This window comes from Phyllobates terribilis, unplaced genomic scaffold (genome assembly GCF_046119375.1).
Source record: "Phyllobates terribilis strain yellow unplaced genomic scaffold, ASM4611937v1 Scaffold_11__3_contigs__length_659146591, whole genome shotgun sequence".
Taxonomy (NCBI): Eukaryota; Metazoa; Chordata; class Amphibia; order Anura; family Dendrobatidae; genus Phyllobates; species Phyllobates terribilis.
The window spans coordinates 425,719,529-425,739,599 of record NW_027362771.1 but is presented as its reverse complement, the minus strand read 5'-3'; the positions used below and the strand labels follow the sequence as shown (position 1 = coordinate 425,739,599).

At 41.6% G+C, this 20,071-nt stretch overlaps 1 protein-coding gene across 2 annotated transcripts in view; it reads left to right on the top strand.

Annotated features, from left to right (window-relative positions):
• Window positions 1-20,071, top strand: part of IQGAP1 (IQ motif containing GTPase activating protein 1) — a 160,904-nt gene that overhangs the window by 76,172 nt on the left and 64,661 nt on the right. For both annotated transcript variants that reach the window (XM_073653145.1, XM_073653146.1), the window contains 6 exons: window positions 11,069-11,225; window positions 12,269-12,346; window positions 12,434-12,510; window positions 14,730-14,797; window positions 17,104-17,217; window positions 19,880-20,058. In XM_073653145.1, coding sequence (XP_073509246.1) covers window positions 11,069-11,225; window positions 12,269-12,346; window positions 12,434-12,510; window positions 14,730-14,797; window positions 17,104-17,217; window positions 19,880-20,058 — 673 coding nt within the window. The remainder of the gene's footprint in view (window positions 1-11,068; window positions 11,226-12,268; window positions 12,347-12,433; window positions 12,511-14,729; window positions 14,798-17,103; window positions 17,218-19,879; window positions 20,059-20,071) is intronic.

Sequence of the window (20,071 nt, the reverse complement as noted above, 5' to 3'; positions counted from 1 at the left end):
AAATCATGGTTATTCCACCAAATATTGATTTCTGAACTCTTCCCGAGTTAAAACATTAGTAATTTGAGGTCTGAAAGCACGGTTTCTTTTTTATTATTTTGATGATTTCTCATTTGCTGCAAATAAATACAACATTTTTAGCTTTGATTTTTGGATACATGTTGTCAGTAGTTTATAGAATAAAACAACAATGTACATTTTACTCAAAAATAGACCTATAAAGAGAAAAATCTGAGAAAATGAAAATTTTGCAGTGGTCTCTTAATTTTTGCCAGAGCTGTATGTTAAAGCCTCTTTATTTTTTTGTCTTCCTCCAAAAAGGAAATGGCGTGTTTAACACAGGCACACGCAAAGCATTACGTACATAACATATTGTAATGGAATAAAAAAGCATATTGTCTCTTTATTTTTTTCTTTTTAATTTAATAAAACAAGGAGACTATCGTAACATTTTTTTTAGTGCACTCCAACGTAAAGAAGGGCAGAAATAGTCAAAAGTATGTTCTTTTGGACTAAGTTTTTGCCCATTAAAAGTTAAAGTTGATATTCAGGCTTATACAGTTGGCGGAGAGCATAAATGTTAGGTGACCTGGGCCTCAGGTGTTTAGCCCGAGCTGTGTATTGTGGCTCCGGCTAAGGACAAGTCAGGGAATGTTGTTACAGAAGCTAGGTCGTTACCTGGAGCCCTTGAAAATTCTCATTACTGGTTAACTTTCTGTTTCCCACATCAATTTAGCTCAGGTTGCAAACAGCAGGGCTATCCTGGTGGATTATATCAATGACGGCGTCCTACTGCATACACCAGATATCATAATAATTATAATAATAAGCGCTTTACAATTCAGACAATTTTACAGACATTATCGGCATTGTCCCCATTGGGACTCACAATCTCACATTCCCTATCAGTATGTCTCTGGAGTGTGGGAGGAAACCGGAGAACCCGGAGGAAACCCACGCAAACACTGGGAGAACATAAAAACTCCTTGCAGATGTTGTCCTTGGTGGGAGATATGTCCATAACTGAATATTACAATCCTGCTATGGTCTCACCTGTGGCTTGGGAGGATGTGTGACTGAAGTGTTTGGTGTAGAACAGGTCTGACCTGTTGTGTCTTCATCTTGCATACTTCTGCTGCTCTTTCCTATCTCCAGTAAAACAGATCTATGTCTACAAATGTTTTGTAGCCTTTAGGAGAAGATAAAGTACAGATCATTCTCTTTTTTCACATTCCTCCTAGACTACAGTACAACTTTCTCTTTGGTCTGTGATCACAGCTCAGAGCAGGGGTTTGGGATGGGGAAGAACAGATGAGAAGTTCAGAAATTCTGACTGCTCCACCCTGTGCGTGACATCCACATGGCTTGGTTAGATATGCTTGACCTGTAAGCCTGACAAGTTGTATTGTGATGTTGTGAATGTTAAAATGTTAGGTAGAAAGGCAGCCTGCTTTCCTATTCTACCACGTGTCCATCCACGTAGACAGGACTATTCAGCTTTCAGCTCCACCACCTGTTTACCATCTTCAGCTTGTTTTCTTCAGCAGGTGCTAAATGCTCCAGTATAATAAAATATCATCAAAATCCTTTATAATTATATTTTTATAGTGTGGCTTTTAGGCTATGTTCATACTTTGTGTTTTTTTTCAGCATTTTTTAATGCAAATTTTCAGTTGTGTTTTACAACCTGCAAAATCTGAGATTCCAGAAATCTCATGCACAAGCTTGGTTTTTATTTGATCAGTATTTTGTGCTTTGCATGTTTTTTTTTTTGCAAAATAGAGCATGTCACTTCTTTCAGTGTTTTTTTCACATATTGGAAGTAATGGGTTGGGAGAAAAACGCTGAAAAAAACGCACCAAAAACACAGGTGTCAGGTTTTTCAGTGTTTTTTTGTGCCAAAACCAGAATGAGATTTTTTTTTTCTTCCACTGAACGTTATGTACAGTGGTGGCCAAAAGTATTGGCACCCCTGCAATTCTGTCAGATAATACTCAGTTTCTTCCTGAAAATGATTGCAATCACAAATTCTTTGGTATTATTCTCTTCATTTAATTTGCTTGCAAGGAAAAAGCACAAAAGAGAATGAAGCAAAAATCAAATCATTGATCATTTCACACAAAACTCCAAAAATGGGCCAGACAAAAGTATTGGCACCCTCAGCCTAATACTTGGTTGCACAACCTTTAGCCAAAATAACTGCAAACAACCGCTTTCGATAACCATCATGAGTTTCTTACAATGCTCTGCTGGAATTGTAGACCATTCTTCTTTGGCAAACTGCTCCAGGTCCCTGATATTTGAAGCGTGCCTTCTCCAAACTGCCATTCTGAGATCTCTCCACAGGTGTTCTATGGGATTCAGGTCTGGACTCATTGCTGGCCACCTTAGAAGTCTCCAGTGCTTTCTCTCAAACCATTTTATAGTGCTTTTGGAAGTGTGTTTTGGGTCATTGTCCTGCTGGAAGACCCATGACCTCTGAGGGAGACCCAGCTTTCTCACACTGGGCCCTACATTATGCTGCAAAATTTGTTGGTAGTCTTCAGACTTCATAATGCCATGCACACGGTCAAGCAGTCCAGTGCCAGAGGCAGCAAAGCAACCCCAAAACATCAGGGAACCTCCGCCATGTTTGACTGTAGGGACCGTGTTCTTTTCTTTGAATGCCTCTTTGTTTTTCCTGTACACTCTGTGTTGATGCTTTTTGCCAAAAAGCTCTACTTTTGTCTCATCTGACCAGAGAACATTCTTCCAAAACGTTTTAGGCTTTCTCAGGTAAGTTTTGGCAAACTCCAGCCTGGCTTTTTTATGTCTCGGGGTAAGAAGTGGGGTCTTCCTGGGTATCCTAGCATACAGTCCCTTTTCATTCAGACGCCGACGGATAGTACGGGTTGACACTGTTGTAACCTCGGACTGCAGGGCAGCTTGAACTTGTTTGGATGTTAGTCGAGGTTCTTTATCCACCATCCGCACAATCTTGCGTTGAAATCTCTCGTCAATTTTTCTTTTCCGTCCACATCTAGGGAGGTTAGCCACAGTGCCATGGGCTTTAAACTTCTTGATGACACTGCGCACAGAAGACACAGGAACATTCAGGTCTTTGGAGATGGACTTGTAGCCTTGAGATTGCTCATGCTTCCTCACAATTTGGTTTCTCAAGACCTCAGACAGTTCTTTGGTCTTCTTTCTTTTCTCCATGCTCAATGTGGTACACACAAGGACACAGGACAGAGGTTGAGTCAACTTTAATCCATGTTAACTGCCTGCAAGTGTGATTTAGTTATTGCCAACACCTGTTAGGTGCCACAGGTAAGTTACAGGTGCTGTTAATTACACGAATTAGAGAAGCATCACATGATTTTTCAAACAGTGCCAATACTTTTGTCCACCCCCTTTTTTAGGTTTGGTGTGGAATTATATCCAATTTGGTTTAGGACAATTCAATGAAAAAACACAAAAAGAAGACAAATTAAATGAAGATAATAATACCAAAGAATTTGTGATTGCAATAATTTTCCGGAAGAAACTGAGTATTATCTGACAGAATTGCAGGGGTGCCAATACTTTTGGCCACCACTGTACGTGCTTAAAGAGACAAAAGGACAGTGAAAAAACGCGCTAAAAACGCACCAAAAAAAAAGCAAAAAAAATCCCGAACAACCTCCTGGTAAGAGATCAGGTTTTGCTGCAGAAAAAAAAATGCTGAAAAAACGCAATGTGTGAACATAGCCTAACCCTTAATTTTTGTAATTAAAGGGGTTTTTTCCTTCCAAAGAACTTTTGCCCATAGTCTCAGGCAGCTTTGAAAAAAAAAAAAAAAGAAGCTGAGTGTTACATGCCATCTTTGGGTCCAGTGCTGTGTGTCAATTGCTGCCCTGAGCTTTGTTGTTTGGCTGCAGCGGTGACATAATGTAGACAGCACTGCTGCCAATCTCTAAGCTCGGTGACTTGTGCTGTCTAAATCTGACATCACTGATTAGATGAGGCACTGTTGACATGACGCCAGCTCCGCAGCCAAATAACAAAGCCGAGGGCAGCAGTGGACACACAGCACTGGACCAGGGGATAGTAAGTAAACCTCAGGTTTTTTTTTTTTTTAAAGGTAACCTCCTCTTTAACCTGGGCAATGTGGTTGAACTAGTTAAAAATGCATCTTGAAACCTTTAGGCTAGGTTTTTACACATTTCGTATTTAGATCGGATTTTACACACAAATTTCTGAAATAAAATCCACAGCATTTCTGCAGCTAAAATCCACGTTTCCGCACTTAATCATGCATTTTTTGTTGTTGCAGAAATGCACTAAAAAACATATCAAAGCAATGCCAGGCCAGAGGTACAACCTGCAGATTATGGCCCCTACTGAAATGAATGGATAAAATTCACACTTTAAAGAGGCATTTCAGAAAAAAAGCTTCTTCTCAATCACCATAGTTCCCCCTTGTAAAATGTTAGCAGCTATATTCTCCTCCGGTGCGGGTGCCTTTCCAGTGATGTCGGTGCCTGCTCTCCTGCTTGCGTGACAGCAGCGCTCCCTTCTTCCAAGTGTTAGTTTCATCCAAAGGAAGTGAGAGGGAAGCAGCTGCTGACTGGCTACAGTTTGTGTAACATAAAACACAGCCCAGTAAGTGACACATCACTGTAATCAGGGTCTTCCACTACCTTGTGCTGCTCTCGGATTACATAGCAAAACTGCTGACAGATTCCCTTTAATGCTTTAGGCTTGGAAAGTTATCGCAGAAAATTACAGATATTAGAAGTAAAATACAAGATAGCTTCACTGAAGCCAATTTATTACAGATCTGAGCTAATTTCTATTCCCTAATATAGTGTTATTATCCAGCGGCTGGGGACAAGTGCTTTATTTCTCGTCTGTATCTCTCTTTCAGACTATGAATTCTCTTGGCTTATTGCTATGGGCAAATATCCTGTTCTAGAACATATGAGTAGTCGGGTGACGTCAGGAACATCTGTACTTTCCAAAATGTGCCGTATTTCCCCTTTTTTGTCCATGTTTCGTATGTGTATATATAATGACCAGTGGCAGCCTTGGTGCAGATACTTAGTGGTTGGCAGGATACAGCGTCTCCGCTAATGCTCAGTGCCACAGTAATAATAGGCTGTGTGGTGTTTGGACGATCCATTCCTATGAGAAGCACTCAGTATTAGATGGCTTTTCCATGTCAATGGTTTGGCGCTCCACCGTTCCCGAGATGGCAGCAGCTCTGCGCTCTCATCCCCCTTCAGACCAAGAATCTGCTCTTGGCAGAGGCCCAGTCTACACAACGGGCTGGTCGTTTCCACAGCAACATCTGCTGGAAATGTGTGTTTTTCTGCACTGTCTTTTTCAGAAGTGCTCGGCAGGAAAACACCCCTGGGTGAATCGTCTCTGAATAGAAAGATGACTAAAATAAGTCATCAAGTTAATGAACAGCCAAACGTTACTTCATTATTCACATACATTATGTGGTGTCTCTTATTTTCTTCCAAACTGAGGTGCTATTCAATGTTCCAGAAAGCGTTTTGAAAATATTCTATTGCAAGCTTAAAGGGAATCTGTCACCAATCTGCAACCTAATCGGAGAGTAGGAAAAGAGACCCTGACTCCAGCGGTGTGTCACTTACTGGACTGCTTGCTGTAGTTTTGAGAAAATCACTATTTTATCAGCAGGAGATAAACCCTAGTAAACCTGCTGCCATGTAGGACATATTCATGATCTCTGTATAACCCCCCACCACTGGCAGGTTATACACAGCTCAGCATTCAGAGAGCTGTTAGAGAGAAAACCAGGATTGTATCACAACTGCTACCTCCAGTAAGCTAACGGATACATCACTGGAATCAGGGTCTTTGCCCCTAAATCATACGCTTCTCAGATGGGGTAGCAAAAAACTGGTGACAGATTCGTTTTAAAGGGAACCTGTACGTTGATTCATGCTGCCCAAACCCTGGCCAACATGAATCACAATTGCAGCCAGGTTTATTTTTCTAAAAGATCCGGCCAAGGAGCATAAGGTGAGTCCTGATGAGTCTGGAGCCGCCCCTGAATGTCTTCTCCCAGCTCCGATAGAGGCGCATGATGGGTCTCTCACATAGCGAGAGACCTGTCAATCACCTGTGTGATGCTGGAGCAGCTGGTCGTGTGCAGAGCTGGACAAGCCAGGCCACACGCTATGGTCCCTGGCCGGATCCTGGAAGTTTTAGAGAAAAATATACCTGGCTACAATCTTGCAGCAAGACTCTGATTCATGCTGTCTGCAGATTGGGCAACATGAATCAGGTTTTCTGAAACCAAAGCATGTCATACTCTAGATGGCTGTCAGCTGAATGATGGATCAGCCAGCAGCCATCTTGCCCGACGCTTCGGTCTTCTCTGAGAGAGCTGCCGCCAGACATCTCTTTTTACGGCTCTTTAAAACTGCATGTATGAAAAAAACCCAAAAATGTTCCTGGCCAGGAATGGGAATAAATGTCCCAGTCTTGGACTGGTAAAATAGTAAGTTCCGCAGTTTCTTCGTATGCTTCTATTATCGGTGTCTATCCCCTCTAGGCCTGGTGACTACTGCCGTGTGTAGAGGGGCTGGCTGACTGGCTCATTCCATTAGCTAATCCGCTCCCCTTACTCTGTCCATTCAGCAACCATGACAGAGAAGTGGGCTGGCCTCGCTTTTGAAATCTGCTGGTCCACCCACCCCTCCACACCAAGCACTGATGATGTGGCGATCTAGAAGACTAGAAACCGCACAACACATGACCGTGTGTGGTATAGCGGCTCAGCCCCACCGGAGAGAAGACTGCTCAGGTGCTCTACCATACACACTGTGCAGAGGTGTGCCACTGCTTTTAGAAGAAGGAAGCCATGTTCTTCTAATCTGGACAGTTCTTCTAATCTGTGTAAAATCTTTAGTCCTTATAAGTAAAGTGATGAAACTACTGTAGGAAAACTGAGCCAAGATGGATTTGTTCTAGAAAGGCCCCTCTGATTGCCTCTGATTTCTCTTTCTCGGCAGCTGACTCATTTGTGAGTTGCCAGAATGGTGCCAGTGTCTGTAGAAGCAGATGCCTCATATTCTGTGACATTTGTTACTTTTGCTGTTGTGGCCATTGGAGCTCCAGCAATACATTATTCATCTGCCTGGAATTGTCCTTCTGCTGAAGCTTTTATTACTGGCACAGGACTGATCATTGTGTGTAAGTAATTGTCCCAGACTGTGAACTCGCACATTTACCCATTTTTATTTCTGTCATAAAAAGCAGATCTTCTGCATTGTCTGATATGCTGCCCTCTACGGACCAGAAATTGCAATACACAGTAGGAATATAAGGCTATGTTATTGTCAGGATTATGTTCACCTCGTTTTCTACACTATTACCACATGTTGATTTTTACTGTGTATTCATCATGTTGGGGTTATTGGTTTCCTATGTTTGTATGTCTAGAATCTTTCTGTAAACTTGTGCTGTAATATTCCTTGGGTGTCTTCGGAACAAACCTTTTTATGTCTGGATATTAGGTATAATCTCTGTATATGCCACGGTGCTTTTTTACTATTAAACACATTCAAAACTTGAGTTTGCAGAAGTGTGAGAACATGCTATGGATTCTGTATTGCAAGGCCCTGTTCACACAGCACTGCTGCAGTGTGTCCGGGGTTCCAGTGGAATCCTCCTAAAAATGGGATTTAGACAAGCCACTGACAAGTCTGTTGTCTATAGCACTGTCGGCGGCTCGTCTGAATCCCATTTTTAGGGAGATTCAGACAGAAACCCTGAATGCATTGCAGATACGCAGTGTGAAAGGCCCTAAGGCGACTGAAAGTTTGCAAAAAAAATTCCATGGTTTGTGCTGGTACAATATTGTGAAAGGGTGTTTTCACATGCAGCTTTTATTTGCATTTTTTTAATGTGAAAAACTTTCCATGAAAGTGACAGAAAATCCATTCGCAATTGTGTATTAAAATATGCAATTTTTACGTGTCTCTTTTTTCATGCATGTTTTTGTTGCTGTGTCTGATCTGTCACCAGTTCGTTGCTATCTTATCTGAAGGCAGCATGATGTAGAGACAAAGACCCTGATTCCAGCAATGTGTCACTTACTGGGCTGCTTGCTGTCATTTTCATAAATATCACAGTTTTATTTGCTGCAGATCTTCCAGGTCTTTGAATCCTGAGCTGTTTATCAAAATTACAGTAAGCAGCCCATTAAGTGATACATCACTGGAATCCGGGTCTGTCCCTACACTGGCTCTCAGATTAAATGGCAAAAACACAGGCTTTCAGATTAGGTGGCAAAAACTTTTTGACAGATTCCCTTTAATTTGGGAAAATGCAATAAAAATGCTGAAAGAGCAGACGTTTTTTTTTTTTTTTTTTTTTAAATACAAAAAAAAACAACTCTGGTAAAGAAAAAAGCCAGCAATGTTTCACTTACTCATCTGCTTGCTGAAGCTTTGATCTACTGCTGGTAAAATCCCTTTTATAAATAAACTAGTAAACCTGCTGCCATGTAGTTCTCCATGTTCATGGGCTCTGTATAACCCCGCACTACCTCTGATTTCTGCCTATGCAGTGCATACAGAAAGCAGCCAATCAGTGGTGGGGTCGGAGTTATACAGAGCTCAGCATTCAGAGAACTTAGAATCATAGAATCATAGAATGGTAGAGTTGGAAGGGACCTCCTGGGTCATCTGGTCCAACCCCCTGCTCAATGCAGGATTCACTAAATCATCTCAGACAGATGTCTGTCCAGCCTCTGTTTGAAGACGTCCATTGAAGGGGAACTCACCACCTTGGAGATCTGCAGGAGATAAAATGGGTATTTTATCAAATGTACAGCATGCAGCCGAGTAAATGTTGCATAGCTGGAATCGAGGTCTCTGCCCCTACATCATGCTGCTCTCAGAAGGGTTAGCAAAAATCTGGTGACCAATTCCTGTTAAAATCAGACAGAAACAACGCTGCAAATATGCTGTGTGAACAAGCCCATTGGGTGAAACGCACTGCATAAAATCACAGCATTTCCCCAACATAATGTGTATGCTGTGTTGTTGTTTTCTATCACATGTGGAGAGGGTTTTTACATGCATTATACCAAATATTGCTGCAGATTTACAGTGTTGCATGCAAACTGTAAATCTACAGCACGTCGCCAGTGACTGGACTAACCTAGATGTAATATTTTTTTGTCTGGATTTTGCCCTGTCCTGATAAAATTTGGCAATAGTAATATAGATCTTTCAGGATGGTCAGGTCTTTCTCACAAAGATTCTTAGCATTAAAATTGCCAAAAGCTGCAAGAGAGTCACAAAAAAGAAGAAATCTACTATGGGATTATCAGGATGCCTTCACTTGGTAAAAAAAGGCAACAAAAAACTATTCTTAGTAATTGCTTTTTATGCAGTTCTCTATTTTCCAGCAGATGCAAAGTTTCTTATTGAAAGGTGCTGCACCTTCAGAGTCATGCTACGAATGTCACCTTCTCACTCACTTTAGATAACGGCTATAAAAAGCCTTGAAAGTTAAATATAGATCCCTAGAAATGCCTGTGATGAATGTTGTTATATGGGGCAGCTGAATTGTGTTACATAAAACATTTAAAGGGATTTTCCACTATCATTTATTTTATTTTTTTCATTTTACTCACTTATATAGCACCATCATATTCCACAGCACTTTACAGATATCATCATCGCTGTCCCCATCGGGGCTCACAATCTACATTCCCTATCAGTATGTCTTTGGAGTGTGGGAGGAAATCCACACAAACATGGGGAGAACATACAGTCGCCTTGCAGGTGTTACTTTGATATTGAGGATCTATGTCTAGGGTAGGACATTAAAATCAGATCTGTCGGGGATCAACACTGCCCCCCACCAATTAATCCCCCACTGATCAGCTGTTACTAGCTCCGGGAGTGTCTAGATGTAACATCATCTGGAGCTAACACTACAACTCTGTCACACTGTAGGGGCCGCTGCTGGGTACTGCAGATCATCTCCAAAAAATGTCTCCTTTTTAGACTGGATTTACATAATGTTTGTCACCACGTTCAGTGGATCTGTCAGGGCTTATGTCTTGCTGCCCTCCTCCAATAGGAATGTACAGCCGAAAATGACGCACAACTGAGCACACGGACTCCATCTGCATCATTCTAGTCAATGGCCCCGTCAGCACATATGCCCAAATCATGTTTTGCAGAGGTTTGGTCATATAGCCGACAGATTCACTGAACATAGGAGAAAACACTATGTGAACACTGCCTTAGGCTAATTTTACAGTACACCTATTCATAGACGATTCACCTCTTGGCTGTCTCTATCGGCCCTTTTTAAAGTTTATTTTATTTATTATTATGCTTTTGCTTTCTTTCTCTTTTTTTCTCTCCCGTATATGTGTCCGGTACGAACCCTGAGCTTTGAATTTCGGGCTCGCTCATCTCTGCATACAAACTCCTTGCAAATGTCGTTCTTGGTGGGATTTGAGCCCAGCCCTTTTGACAATGATTGGAGCCCAAGTGCGCATGCTTGACTGTATTATCATTCTACCTCCTCTTCACTGAATGACTCTAGGGTTCAGGATATTAGTGTTTGGTTGGGATCCCAGCAGTGGAGCCCCTAGCAATCAGACATTTATCAATTAATTTTTCAGATAAATGCCTTTTGAGGGAAAATATCCTTATTGCTGAAGTGCTCTGGTTGTGGCCATGTCTACATAATGACAGTCACTCTCCTGCCACAATTTGAGAAATACATGTGAATCTGTGTTCTACTGCAGGGCATGTGTGGGATTGATTTCCCCGTGTGTGGGATTGATTTCCCCGTAGTTGCTCTCCCCTTTTAGCTTAAGCACTCCTGGTCTTTGTAGTATCATATATTACGGAGTTGCTATTTAAAGCAATTCATTGAATACAAGCATAGGATGTCAAAGTGGAATCCATCACAAGATACTGTGTAGATCCCAGAGAAGGTATGCTGCCTGGTTGTACTTATTAAATTATTTTCTGAATTTACATTTTAATCCATTCATTCCATGGTATGATGGCTCATCTGTTGTGGATGATTATTACAGATGGATGGAAGCCTGCTTAATGGAAGACCTGCCCCCTACTACAGAGCTGGAGGAAGGGCTCAGGAATGGAGTCTACCTGGCAAAACTTGGAAACTTCTTCAGTCCAAAAGTCGTATCTCTGAAGAAAATCTATGATCGGGAGCAGACCAGATACAATGTAAGCCGATACTGGTACACCATTACGGACAGCAATGTCCCAGTAGATGCAGCTTTTTACCATTCTAGTGAATGTTTAAAGGGAACCTGTCATCTGATTTATGCTGCCAAGGGAGTCTGGCGGCACTATTGCAACCATGCAGGTTTTCTCCTGAAACGCTGCACCATTTCTAAGAAGATATGCTTTGTAGAGCAGGCTGGGGACTGTGTGTCTTGGATGGTCAGTCCAAGACGGTCTCCCTCATGTCTTCTCCCCACCCTGATCCTATTCACTGACAGGTTTCTCCTCACATAGTGAGAGAGCTGCCAGTCTAGAGTAGTAGAGCAGGGAGAAGTTGCCAAGCCCAGACTAGTCATCTGAGACGCACAGTCCCCAGCTGGCTTTACAAAGCATATTTTCTCTGAAACACTGCAGGCTTTCAGAGTAAAGAATACCTTTCTGCAATAATGCACAAAGACTAATTCATGATGCATGTGGTTCGGGCAACATGAATCTGATGACAAGTTCCCTTTAATATGTGAATCACATAACTGCTAATGACTTTGTTTCTACTGTTAATATTTTGGGCAAAAGAAATGTCAAAATGTAAAGGTTACAAAATCTATATTATTACTCTGCTTAAAGGGATGTCTTATGAAGTGTTGACTCCTCGCTAGGGTATGGTCAGTCTGGCAAGAGCACCACTGATCCAGAGAACGAAGGGGCCACAGCTCTGGTGTAGCATTAAGTACATTGTACGTTCTCCTTGCAAAGCGGTGGCCATAGTCGTCCGGCCTTGGGATAGGGGTGGGGGTGTCACTCAGCCCCAATTACTTGACTGGGGCCACACTACGCTCACTGCAGAGGTGTTGGGAACCCACTAAGTATTATATGTTGTCATTCAGATGATCTACGTAATGCGTGGGCAGAATTAGTTTGCCTAAGCGAGAGGGGCTGCTTGTAGAGGGGAGTCCATGGATAGAGACCCCTCTGTGATATGACCTCTCATTATAGAACCTACTACCAGTTATCATTTCTGTATCTGTTTTTGTCTTCTCTTTTAGGCCACCGGTCTTCACTTCAGACACACGGACAATGTAATTCAGTGGCTTAACGCAATGACGGAGATTGGCCTCCCAAAGGTAGGTTTATCCCGTATACCCCATGTCTTTGTCCTCAGTGTCTTTTGCATACTCTTTTCATTGATCTTCTCCACACTACTTTTTCAGATTTTTTACCCCGAGACCACAGACATCTATGATAGGAAGAATATGCCCCGTTGTATATATTGCATACATGCTTTAAGGTAAAGGATTTTTAACCTTGTACGTTTTCTGTATATATTCGCATTCTACCATTCCAATGAATATGAGCTGAATAATTAGACAATGTTTAAATTAGCACTAATGGGGTCTTTTGGAATTTCCGTTTTCTGGTATTTCTGGTGTTTTGCCGTTTTTGAAGACTATTTTCTAGTAAGTCAAAATGAACTAAATCCCAGCTGACCTCATTAAAACAATTGGATGTTCTGAATATATGTCATGGCTCAATTATAAATGAAAGTTGAAATACCTCTGCAAATACTGTTTAATGGTCAAACCAGGAATTGTATCTCAGCCGCTGGTGAAATCCGAGAGTTGGCGTCTTTGCTGCAGATCCTGTTTAGGCTTGTTTGTCTTTGCACATTGATCAATAGGAGTGGTAGAGGTCTGCAGCTCAGATTCTGTCTGTAAATCACCCCAGAAACCCATAATTGTGTGTCTAGATTTAAATTGCATCCCTTTACCATGTCACTGTGTATCTGCACATCGGATGACAAGGGTGGGCATTACTCCCATGAGCAGTGTGGTCTCCTTGTGTAACCACCCTGTATTCCTACTAGTGTCAGACATTAGACGGCTCTCCGATACTGGGAGCCAGTGCAATCTGCTAGGGGAATAGATGGATAAAGGCAGGTGAGGACTTGTTACACCAGCACCCAAATTCTTCTAACTGAGAGACAGAAATGAATAGCGGTCATGTGGACCTTGGGAACTGCTAATGACAAAACTTGGCCTCGAGAATATTATTTTCTGACATATTCTGTAGCATGACTCCTTCATTGGCTGTAAAACGGAATCTCTCAGGAGGATTTTACTGCTGCAACTATAAGCATGGCTGTAGAGGTCATCACACAACAATGAATAGGACACCCTTTTTGTAGTAATCCGATGTGCCATCACTGAGAAATCAGGCTTTGAGGTCACATGCAAATTAGCTTGGAAGTGTATTGGAGGCGTGTTGATGCACTAAAAACACAACACGCCCCCAATAGACTTCTAGCCTAATTTGCATGTGGCTTCACAGCTTGATTTCTCAGTAATGACACTTCTGATTACCACCAAACAGGTATAGTTTTTATTGCTGTACTATGACTTAGGCAGCCACCAGTAGTAAAATCAAGCTGACAAGTTCCCTTTAAGGTGGCGATAGAGCCAATTGTTTATTAGGCTAATATCTATTCCTCATGCTCAGCCCCTATTTATTGGCATGCTCATCTTAGCCTGATGCCCCTGTGTATTCAATGAAGGGAGAGGGGAGCGTTCTGCTGCCAGACACCGCTGGTGGCACTGATCTTCTGTCAGAACAAAAGGATTGGACATGTTGAAATTTAAGTGCCTGATCCTTCTCTTCCCTGGCATCTTCCCTCAGAGGAGAGTCAGGACACCACATACTAACTGACTTCTGGTCAGAGATGGAAGCTATGTAACCGCCAGGCAGGGTTGCCAACTTGAATTTTTATTTTTTTCTGAACAGCTTACCAAAAAATCATGGACAGACAATATTTTTTATAGATGCATTAAAAAAACATAATAAATCATTATGATTATTAGTGATATATCTGCAGCCCATCATTCTGATATGAAGACATTGGCTGCAGTGACTGTAAACTGTAAAATAATTCCAATCAAAATAATCTGTATAAGTTTCTACAGCTTGAAAAAAAAATCGGACTCCTTACATTTTTTTTACGGACAGGGCAAAAAAGTGCCGTATTTTTACGGACTGTCCTGGAATTTCTGGACGGTTGGCAACCCTACTGCCAGGTGATCCGAGTGAAGTTATAGGACGTCTCTGATCACAGAAGCGGTAAAAACATGCAGTAACTCTCGAAGCTGGAGAGCACACACCGCTGCTATACTGATGGGGATACTGTAGACATAACTCATATTGGAATGCTGCTTGAATATCTCGGTTACAAATGGCCACTACAGTTGGGACAATAAGGTCACAAAAATGGTAAATGTCAGCCTCTTAAAGATCAACTTTCCAAACTCACCAAAACAAAACACCTCCTCCATGTTGTAAAAGAAATGAGAAGGGTCAGGATAATTTACCAGGCGTTGCAGTGTGAGGACCCACTCCACCAAAATGAACTCCGACTCCACAGCTCTGGTAGAAACCAATCAATGGAAACTGCTGTCTGCATATAAGAATTATCTTTCATACAATCACCAATTTGTTTCCGTGACTTCTTTTTTTCAGTTTGTACCTGTTTAAACTAGGCCTCGCCCCCCAGATCCAGGACTTGTACGGGAAAGTAGAATTTACAGGTCAGTATTCATTCTTTCTTCATGTTTATATATATCGAAATTGCCTACGTATTCCTTGGCAGTCACGTGAACGTCACCCATGCTTACCGGAAGGTGTGTTGTGTATAGACAGAGCTGCTTGTGTTAGGCTGGCCTCACAATTGTGCTGATACATTAAAACGTATGCAAGTACGTGCCAGGCATCAAACTATTTCTGTCCGAATGTCTATGTGTACATCATCTACATCTATATATTTAAAAAAAAAAAAAATGTAATTATTAACTTGCTATGAATTGTACAGACAAGAAAACGTATACATATATGTCTATCTTTATCTGTCGGCAGATAGTTTTTGCATGTTATGTAAAAGTTTGGCTTTAAACCTCTTAATGACCAGCAATGCGCATTTTTACTCCCTTGAGATAGAAGAGAATCCCATCCCCCGAAGAATGAAAATATGGCAGCTGTGCGCTACAGCCGACACCTGGTGCACCATGACTGTTGTTGGCAGTGACCATGGCTGCTTAACGCCATAGATGCTACTGTCAATAGTGACTACAGCATCTATATGGTTAACAGAGTGCGGGGGCTACCACTATAACACCCTAAGATCACGATTGTCTGGTCCTGATGGTTGCCATGGCAATCCATATCTCAGTAGTGGTCCTAGGGTCTGCCAGCTGTAGTGACCTGTTCATATGCTAGCAACATTTTAGTGGTAAAAATACCATTTGTCATTCAACTTTGCATTTATTCCTGAAAAGCACCTGAAGGGTTAATAAAGTACCCAACTGCAGTTTTGATTATGTTGAGAGGTGCTGTTTTTAAAATTGTATCACTTTGCAGAGAACTTTTCAGTATGTATGTCCCACAAAATCACTTCAAAACTGAATAGGTCCTTAAAAAATAAGTTTTGGAAATTTCCTTAAAAAAATTGCTGCTAAATTTTACCACACTTTAACAAAATAAAAGGACATTTGACAAATGGTGTAAAGGTAGACATAAGGTAAATGTTATTTATTAAAGTGAATCTGTCACCTAATCTGAGAGCAGCATGATGTGGAGACAGAGACCCTGATTCCAGTGATGTCACTAACTCTGCTGCTTAGTGTCGTTTTGGTAAAATCACAGTTTTATTAGCAGATAATCATTATAGGACTAGTCAACCTGCTGCCATGCCATGATGGCTCTGTAATCATGAGCTGTGTATCACCCTGCCCCCACTAGTGATTGGCAGTGTGTACACTGTACATGGGCAGAGAGCTGCCAGTCAGGGTTATACAGATGTCAACAGATAACTGCTAGATTTGCAGAAGAAAAAACTGATTTGTATTAAAATGAAAGCAAGCAACCGACTAAGTGATACATCACTGGAATCAGGGTCTCTGCCCCTACATTATGCTTCTCTCAGATGGGTTAGCAAAAACCTAGTGACAGATTCCCTTTAACTATTTGATGTGTTATGGCTATCTGAATTAAAGGTATAAACATTCAAAGTTTCAAAAAACTTGTGACCAAATGATTGCATAATTGTAAAACAATAAACTCTGATAGTACTCGCCCTCCTCGGCTCAGGCATCGGCTTCCTGCCTCTGCTTCCGTCATTATATTTTGGTTGTAGCAGTGGCGCCATCAGTATACTACATTTCACTGCTGCAGCCAATCACCGAGTTCAGTAGCTTGTACTGTCTATATCAGCAGAGCTGCTGAGCTTAGCGATTGGCTGCAGCGGTGATGTGCGCTGTACTCGTCATGTCACCACTGATACAAAAACCCAGACTGTAGAGCCCACGCTGGGCCCAAGGAGGGGTGAGTGCTTGCTGTGTTTGTTGTCCTACGAGCATGCTATGGTTTGAGGACATGGTTTATGAAAATGGAAACCCCCTTTAGTACTCCCCTCAAAATCTCACATTGTGAAGGTCACATAATTGAGGGACGCCTCTTTTTTCTTTTTTTCTTAATTTTCCCTAGAATTATGTTCTCTGTGTTATGTTTTAATTGTAAATTAATATCTGTGTTCTTAAATATGATTTTAATACAAGTGACATTGTATATGGTGTGGCCAATAGTGCCTAGAATCCATGCTATAATCCCAGCTGACATGAATTATTGAGCAAAAATAACTCAAGTATTTGTGTCCGACGTGTCGACATGATGGTGACCGTGCATTGCTTTGAGAACACTTCATTATTATAGGAAATGCCTATTTAAGCTGGTGCGGAAATGAATTTGATTCTTAATACTTTTATGCTGTTGCTTTAGATTATTAATATAACATAATATTTTTTGAAGCAGTAGTAATGATGATTTTTTCCTGTGTTTCCAGCGGAAGAGATTGACATCATGAAGAGTGAGCTGGAGAAATATGGGATTCAGATGCCTGCATTCAGTAAAATTGGAGGAATCTTGGCCAGTGAGCTCTCTGTAGATGAAGCTGCATGTGAGTACAGGTTATGGTGGGATTGTTAGGCAATGATCTGCTGAGCATGTTCTCATGTGATTATAGTTCTCCTATAGAAATCCGTTTTCAGTTAAAGGGTTTAATTGGGTCTGTAAAAAGAAGAGCCTATCCTAAAGGTCCATTTGCATGGATCGACCAGCGACATTATATAACCACCGATTTGTAAACTTTTACGGATCGGCACTTGATTGCAGACGACAGTAAACTATGTGCACTAAGCGATCTACACTAGATCAGTGCACATAGGCTGCCATTGTTCTCGTCAGTTTACACAGGACCATGCACTGCCGAGAATGATGATCTTTTACATTGCACAAAAGAACATTTCACCCGATGAACAAGCATTTTGCGTGTTCATCTGGTGTTCGGCAGCCTGTTTACATGGCAAGATAATTGTAAAACTAGTGTTTTTAACAACACTCGTTCATGATTATCTTGCAGTGTAAATTCCTCTTAAAGGGAATCTGTCAGTAGGATCAACTCTCCTAAATCGTCTATATGGACATGTAGGTCATAGGAAGCTGACAAAAATGATGCCTTGATATCAGCAATCCGATGTCTTTTTCCAGAGAAATCCACATTTTTCTTATATGTAAATGTGCTGTTCAGGACTATGGGCAGGACACTGATCTGCATGAGAATCTGCCTGCCAAGATGATTATAAATGAAAGGGGGATTTACCAGCGCGAGACTAACACAGAACAGTAGAACTGAACTTTCTCTCGTAACAAACATATTAGCAGCTGCAGCTCTTGAGCTCTGCTGTAAAACGTGGATTTCTATGGAAAAAGACATCGGATCGCAGATATCAGGATATCATTTTATTTAGCTTCCTATGACCTACATGCCCATATAGATGAATAGGGTGCGCTATCCTAGAGGATACAGGGCGTTTGGTAAAGCTTGAGCTTTCCTGTGTTTGAGGGACTCGAGAGTGATAGCTATGCGTATAGAGGACCAAATTTGGCCTTCTAGGAAATAAATCAGAGCAGTTTCTCCATTACAGTACATTTGTGCAGATGGCATTTCCTGACTGTTATTATACACAATAATTTTTTTGTTTTGTGAGTCTTATATCAGACTATTATGCCATTTTGAGCAGATTTAGATTGCTTCATTGCCGGATAGATGCTGGAATATAACAGTGTGCATGGTGCTACCCAAGCAAGAAGAGTCTAAAGGTGCTTGTACACCATAAACAGCTATACCACCCAACATGGCGCTTGGCCAAGCACGCATATGCTTTCAGTGGGGAGAGGACACTAGGCAGCCGCCAGACACCTTATCTCCCCAGACAACAAATGGATCTTGCATTGAAATTCAACATGCTTGATCCTCCTCTTCCCCGACATCATTTGTCTCTGGAGAATCAGGAGGCCCCATAAACATAATTTTGGCAGGAACGACCGATAACCATATCAGGAGAGACCTCTTTAAAGGTGGCCATACACATTGGATGTATTTCATCCAAATGCATGAATTTCAGCAGAACTGGCTGATTATCCGATGGGCATGAGGGGGGGGATGAAAGGAGAATCGGGCATGGTGGATTCCAGTGCATCCGAGCCTTTCTTTCTAGTGGGAGAAACGTTACTTATTACCCCTCACCTGATGAGAAAACAGGCCAAGGAGTTGGGATGAAAAGCTGTAGACTGAAGGAGAAACTGGTTGATGACCATCTAAGCGGTGTGTGAACCTTGTACATCCTCCAGCTTGGCAAGGACATCCCTCACAGCACTCAGTTGTGGTACCATAGCTGTTTAAAGAGAGAGTCAATATGTGGAAAAAGTTTAGAGCTTTTAGAGTTTCCCTTTAAATGTCTCCTTTACTTTCAGGGGTATATTAATGCAGCGTACATCTGTTTCTCCTGTAATTATACCACCATCAGCTATAATGAGGCTTAATAACCGCCGTGCCGTTTTGCTTGAAAGGTTCAGAGCGCTCTGATGTTGGTAAAATATCAATTTCCAAGAGACTCTGTTCCCAATTCTGCTACTTTCATCTAGTTAGAAGCCATTTCCTGGAGGTAATTATCAGTGTTAAGTGTACAAATGACTCTTTGGGCACACTGGGCCAGTTGCCAATTCTCCCCATTAAGTTCTAGCATTCGAACACTGATTGCTTGACTTGATAACGACTGGAACTTTCCAACACAATAGACCTTTAAAGGCCCCATAATGTTAAAAATATATTTGATTGTTTGTAGGAGAATGGGCAAGAGCATAGACAATACATCGAATTAAAAGCAACGTAAATGTGCCCAGTAAGATGTGATATTACCACTTACGTAATATCAGTGCTGTGCGTCCTCCTTGGCATCATGCCACACATGCCCCAGTGCACCAGTAAAACTTTTATCCTTCTTTAGGCAATGTTTAATGTATGGACTGGATCTAATCTGTTCATTTTGGGATTTTTTAGCAATTATTACATTTTCTGACACTTAAAGCCTTCCAGAATTCATTGATTGGCACAATCTGTTGATGTGTGGGGATTGTGAGGTTAGCTATTTGGCTATGTACGGGTTGACGCTCGCTCGTCTTGCTGCCTGACTCACCAGGATTTGTATTACTTGGCTGGAGCAGATCAATTTTGAAGAGCGGATATTGAAGTTTTGTATAATCTCTCTGGTATTTTTCAGTGCATGCGGCTGTAATTGCTATCAATGAAGCAGTAGACCGGGGAGTTCCTGCAGAAACGTTCACCGCACTGAGGAATCCAAATGCCATGCTAGTAAATCTTAATGAGCCCCAATCTACTGTCTATCAGAACGCCCTCTATCAAGCCAAGCAACATAAAATGGAGAATGCCAAGAAACGGGTGAGTCGTTATT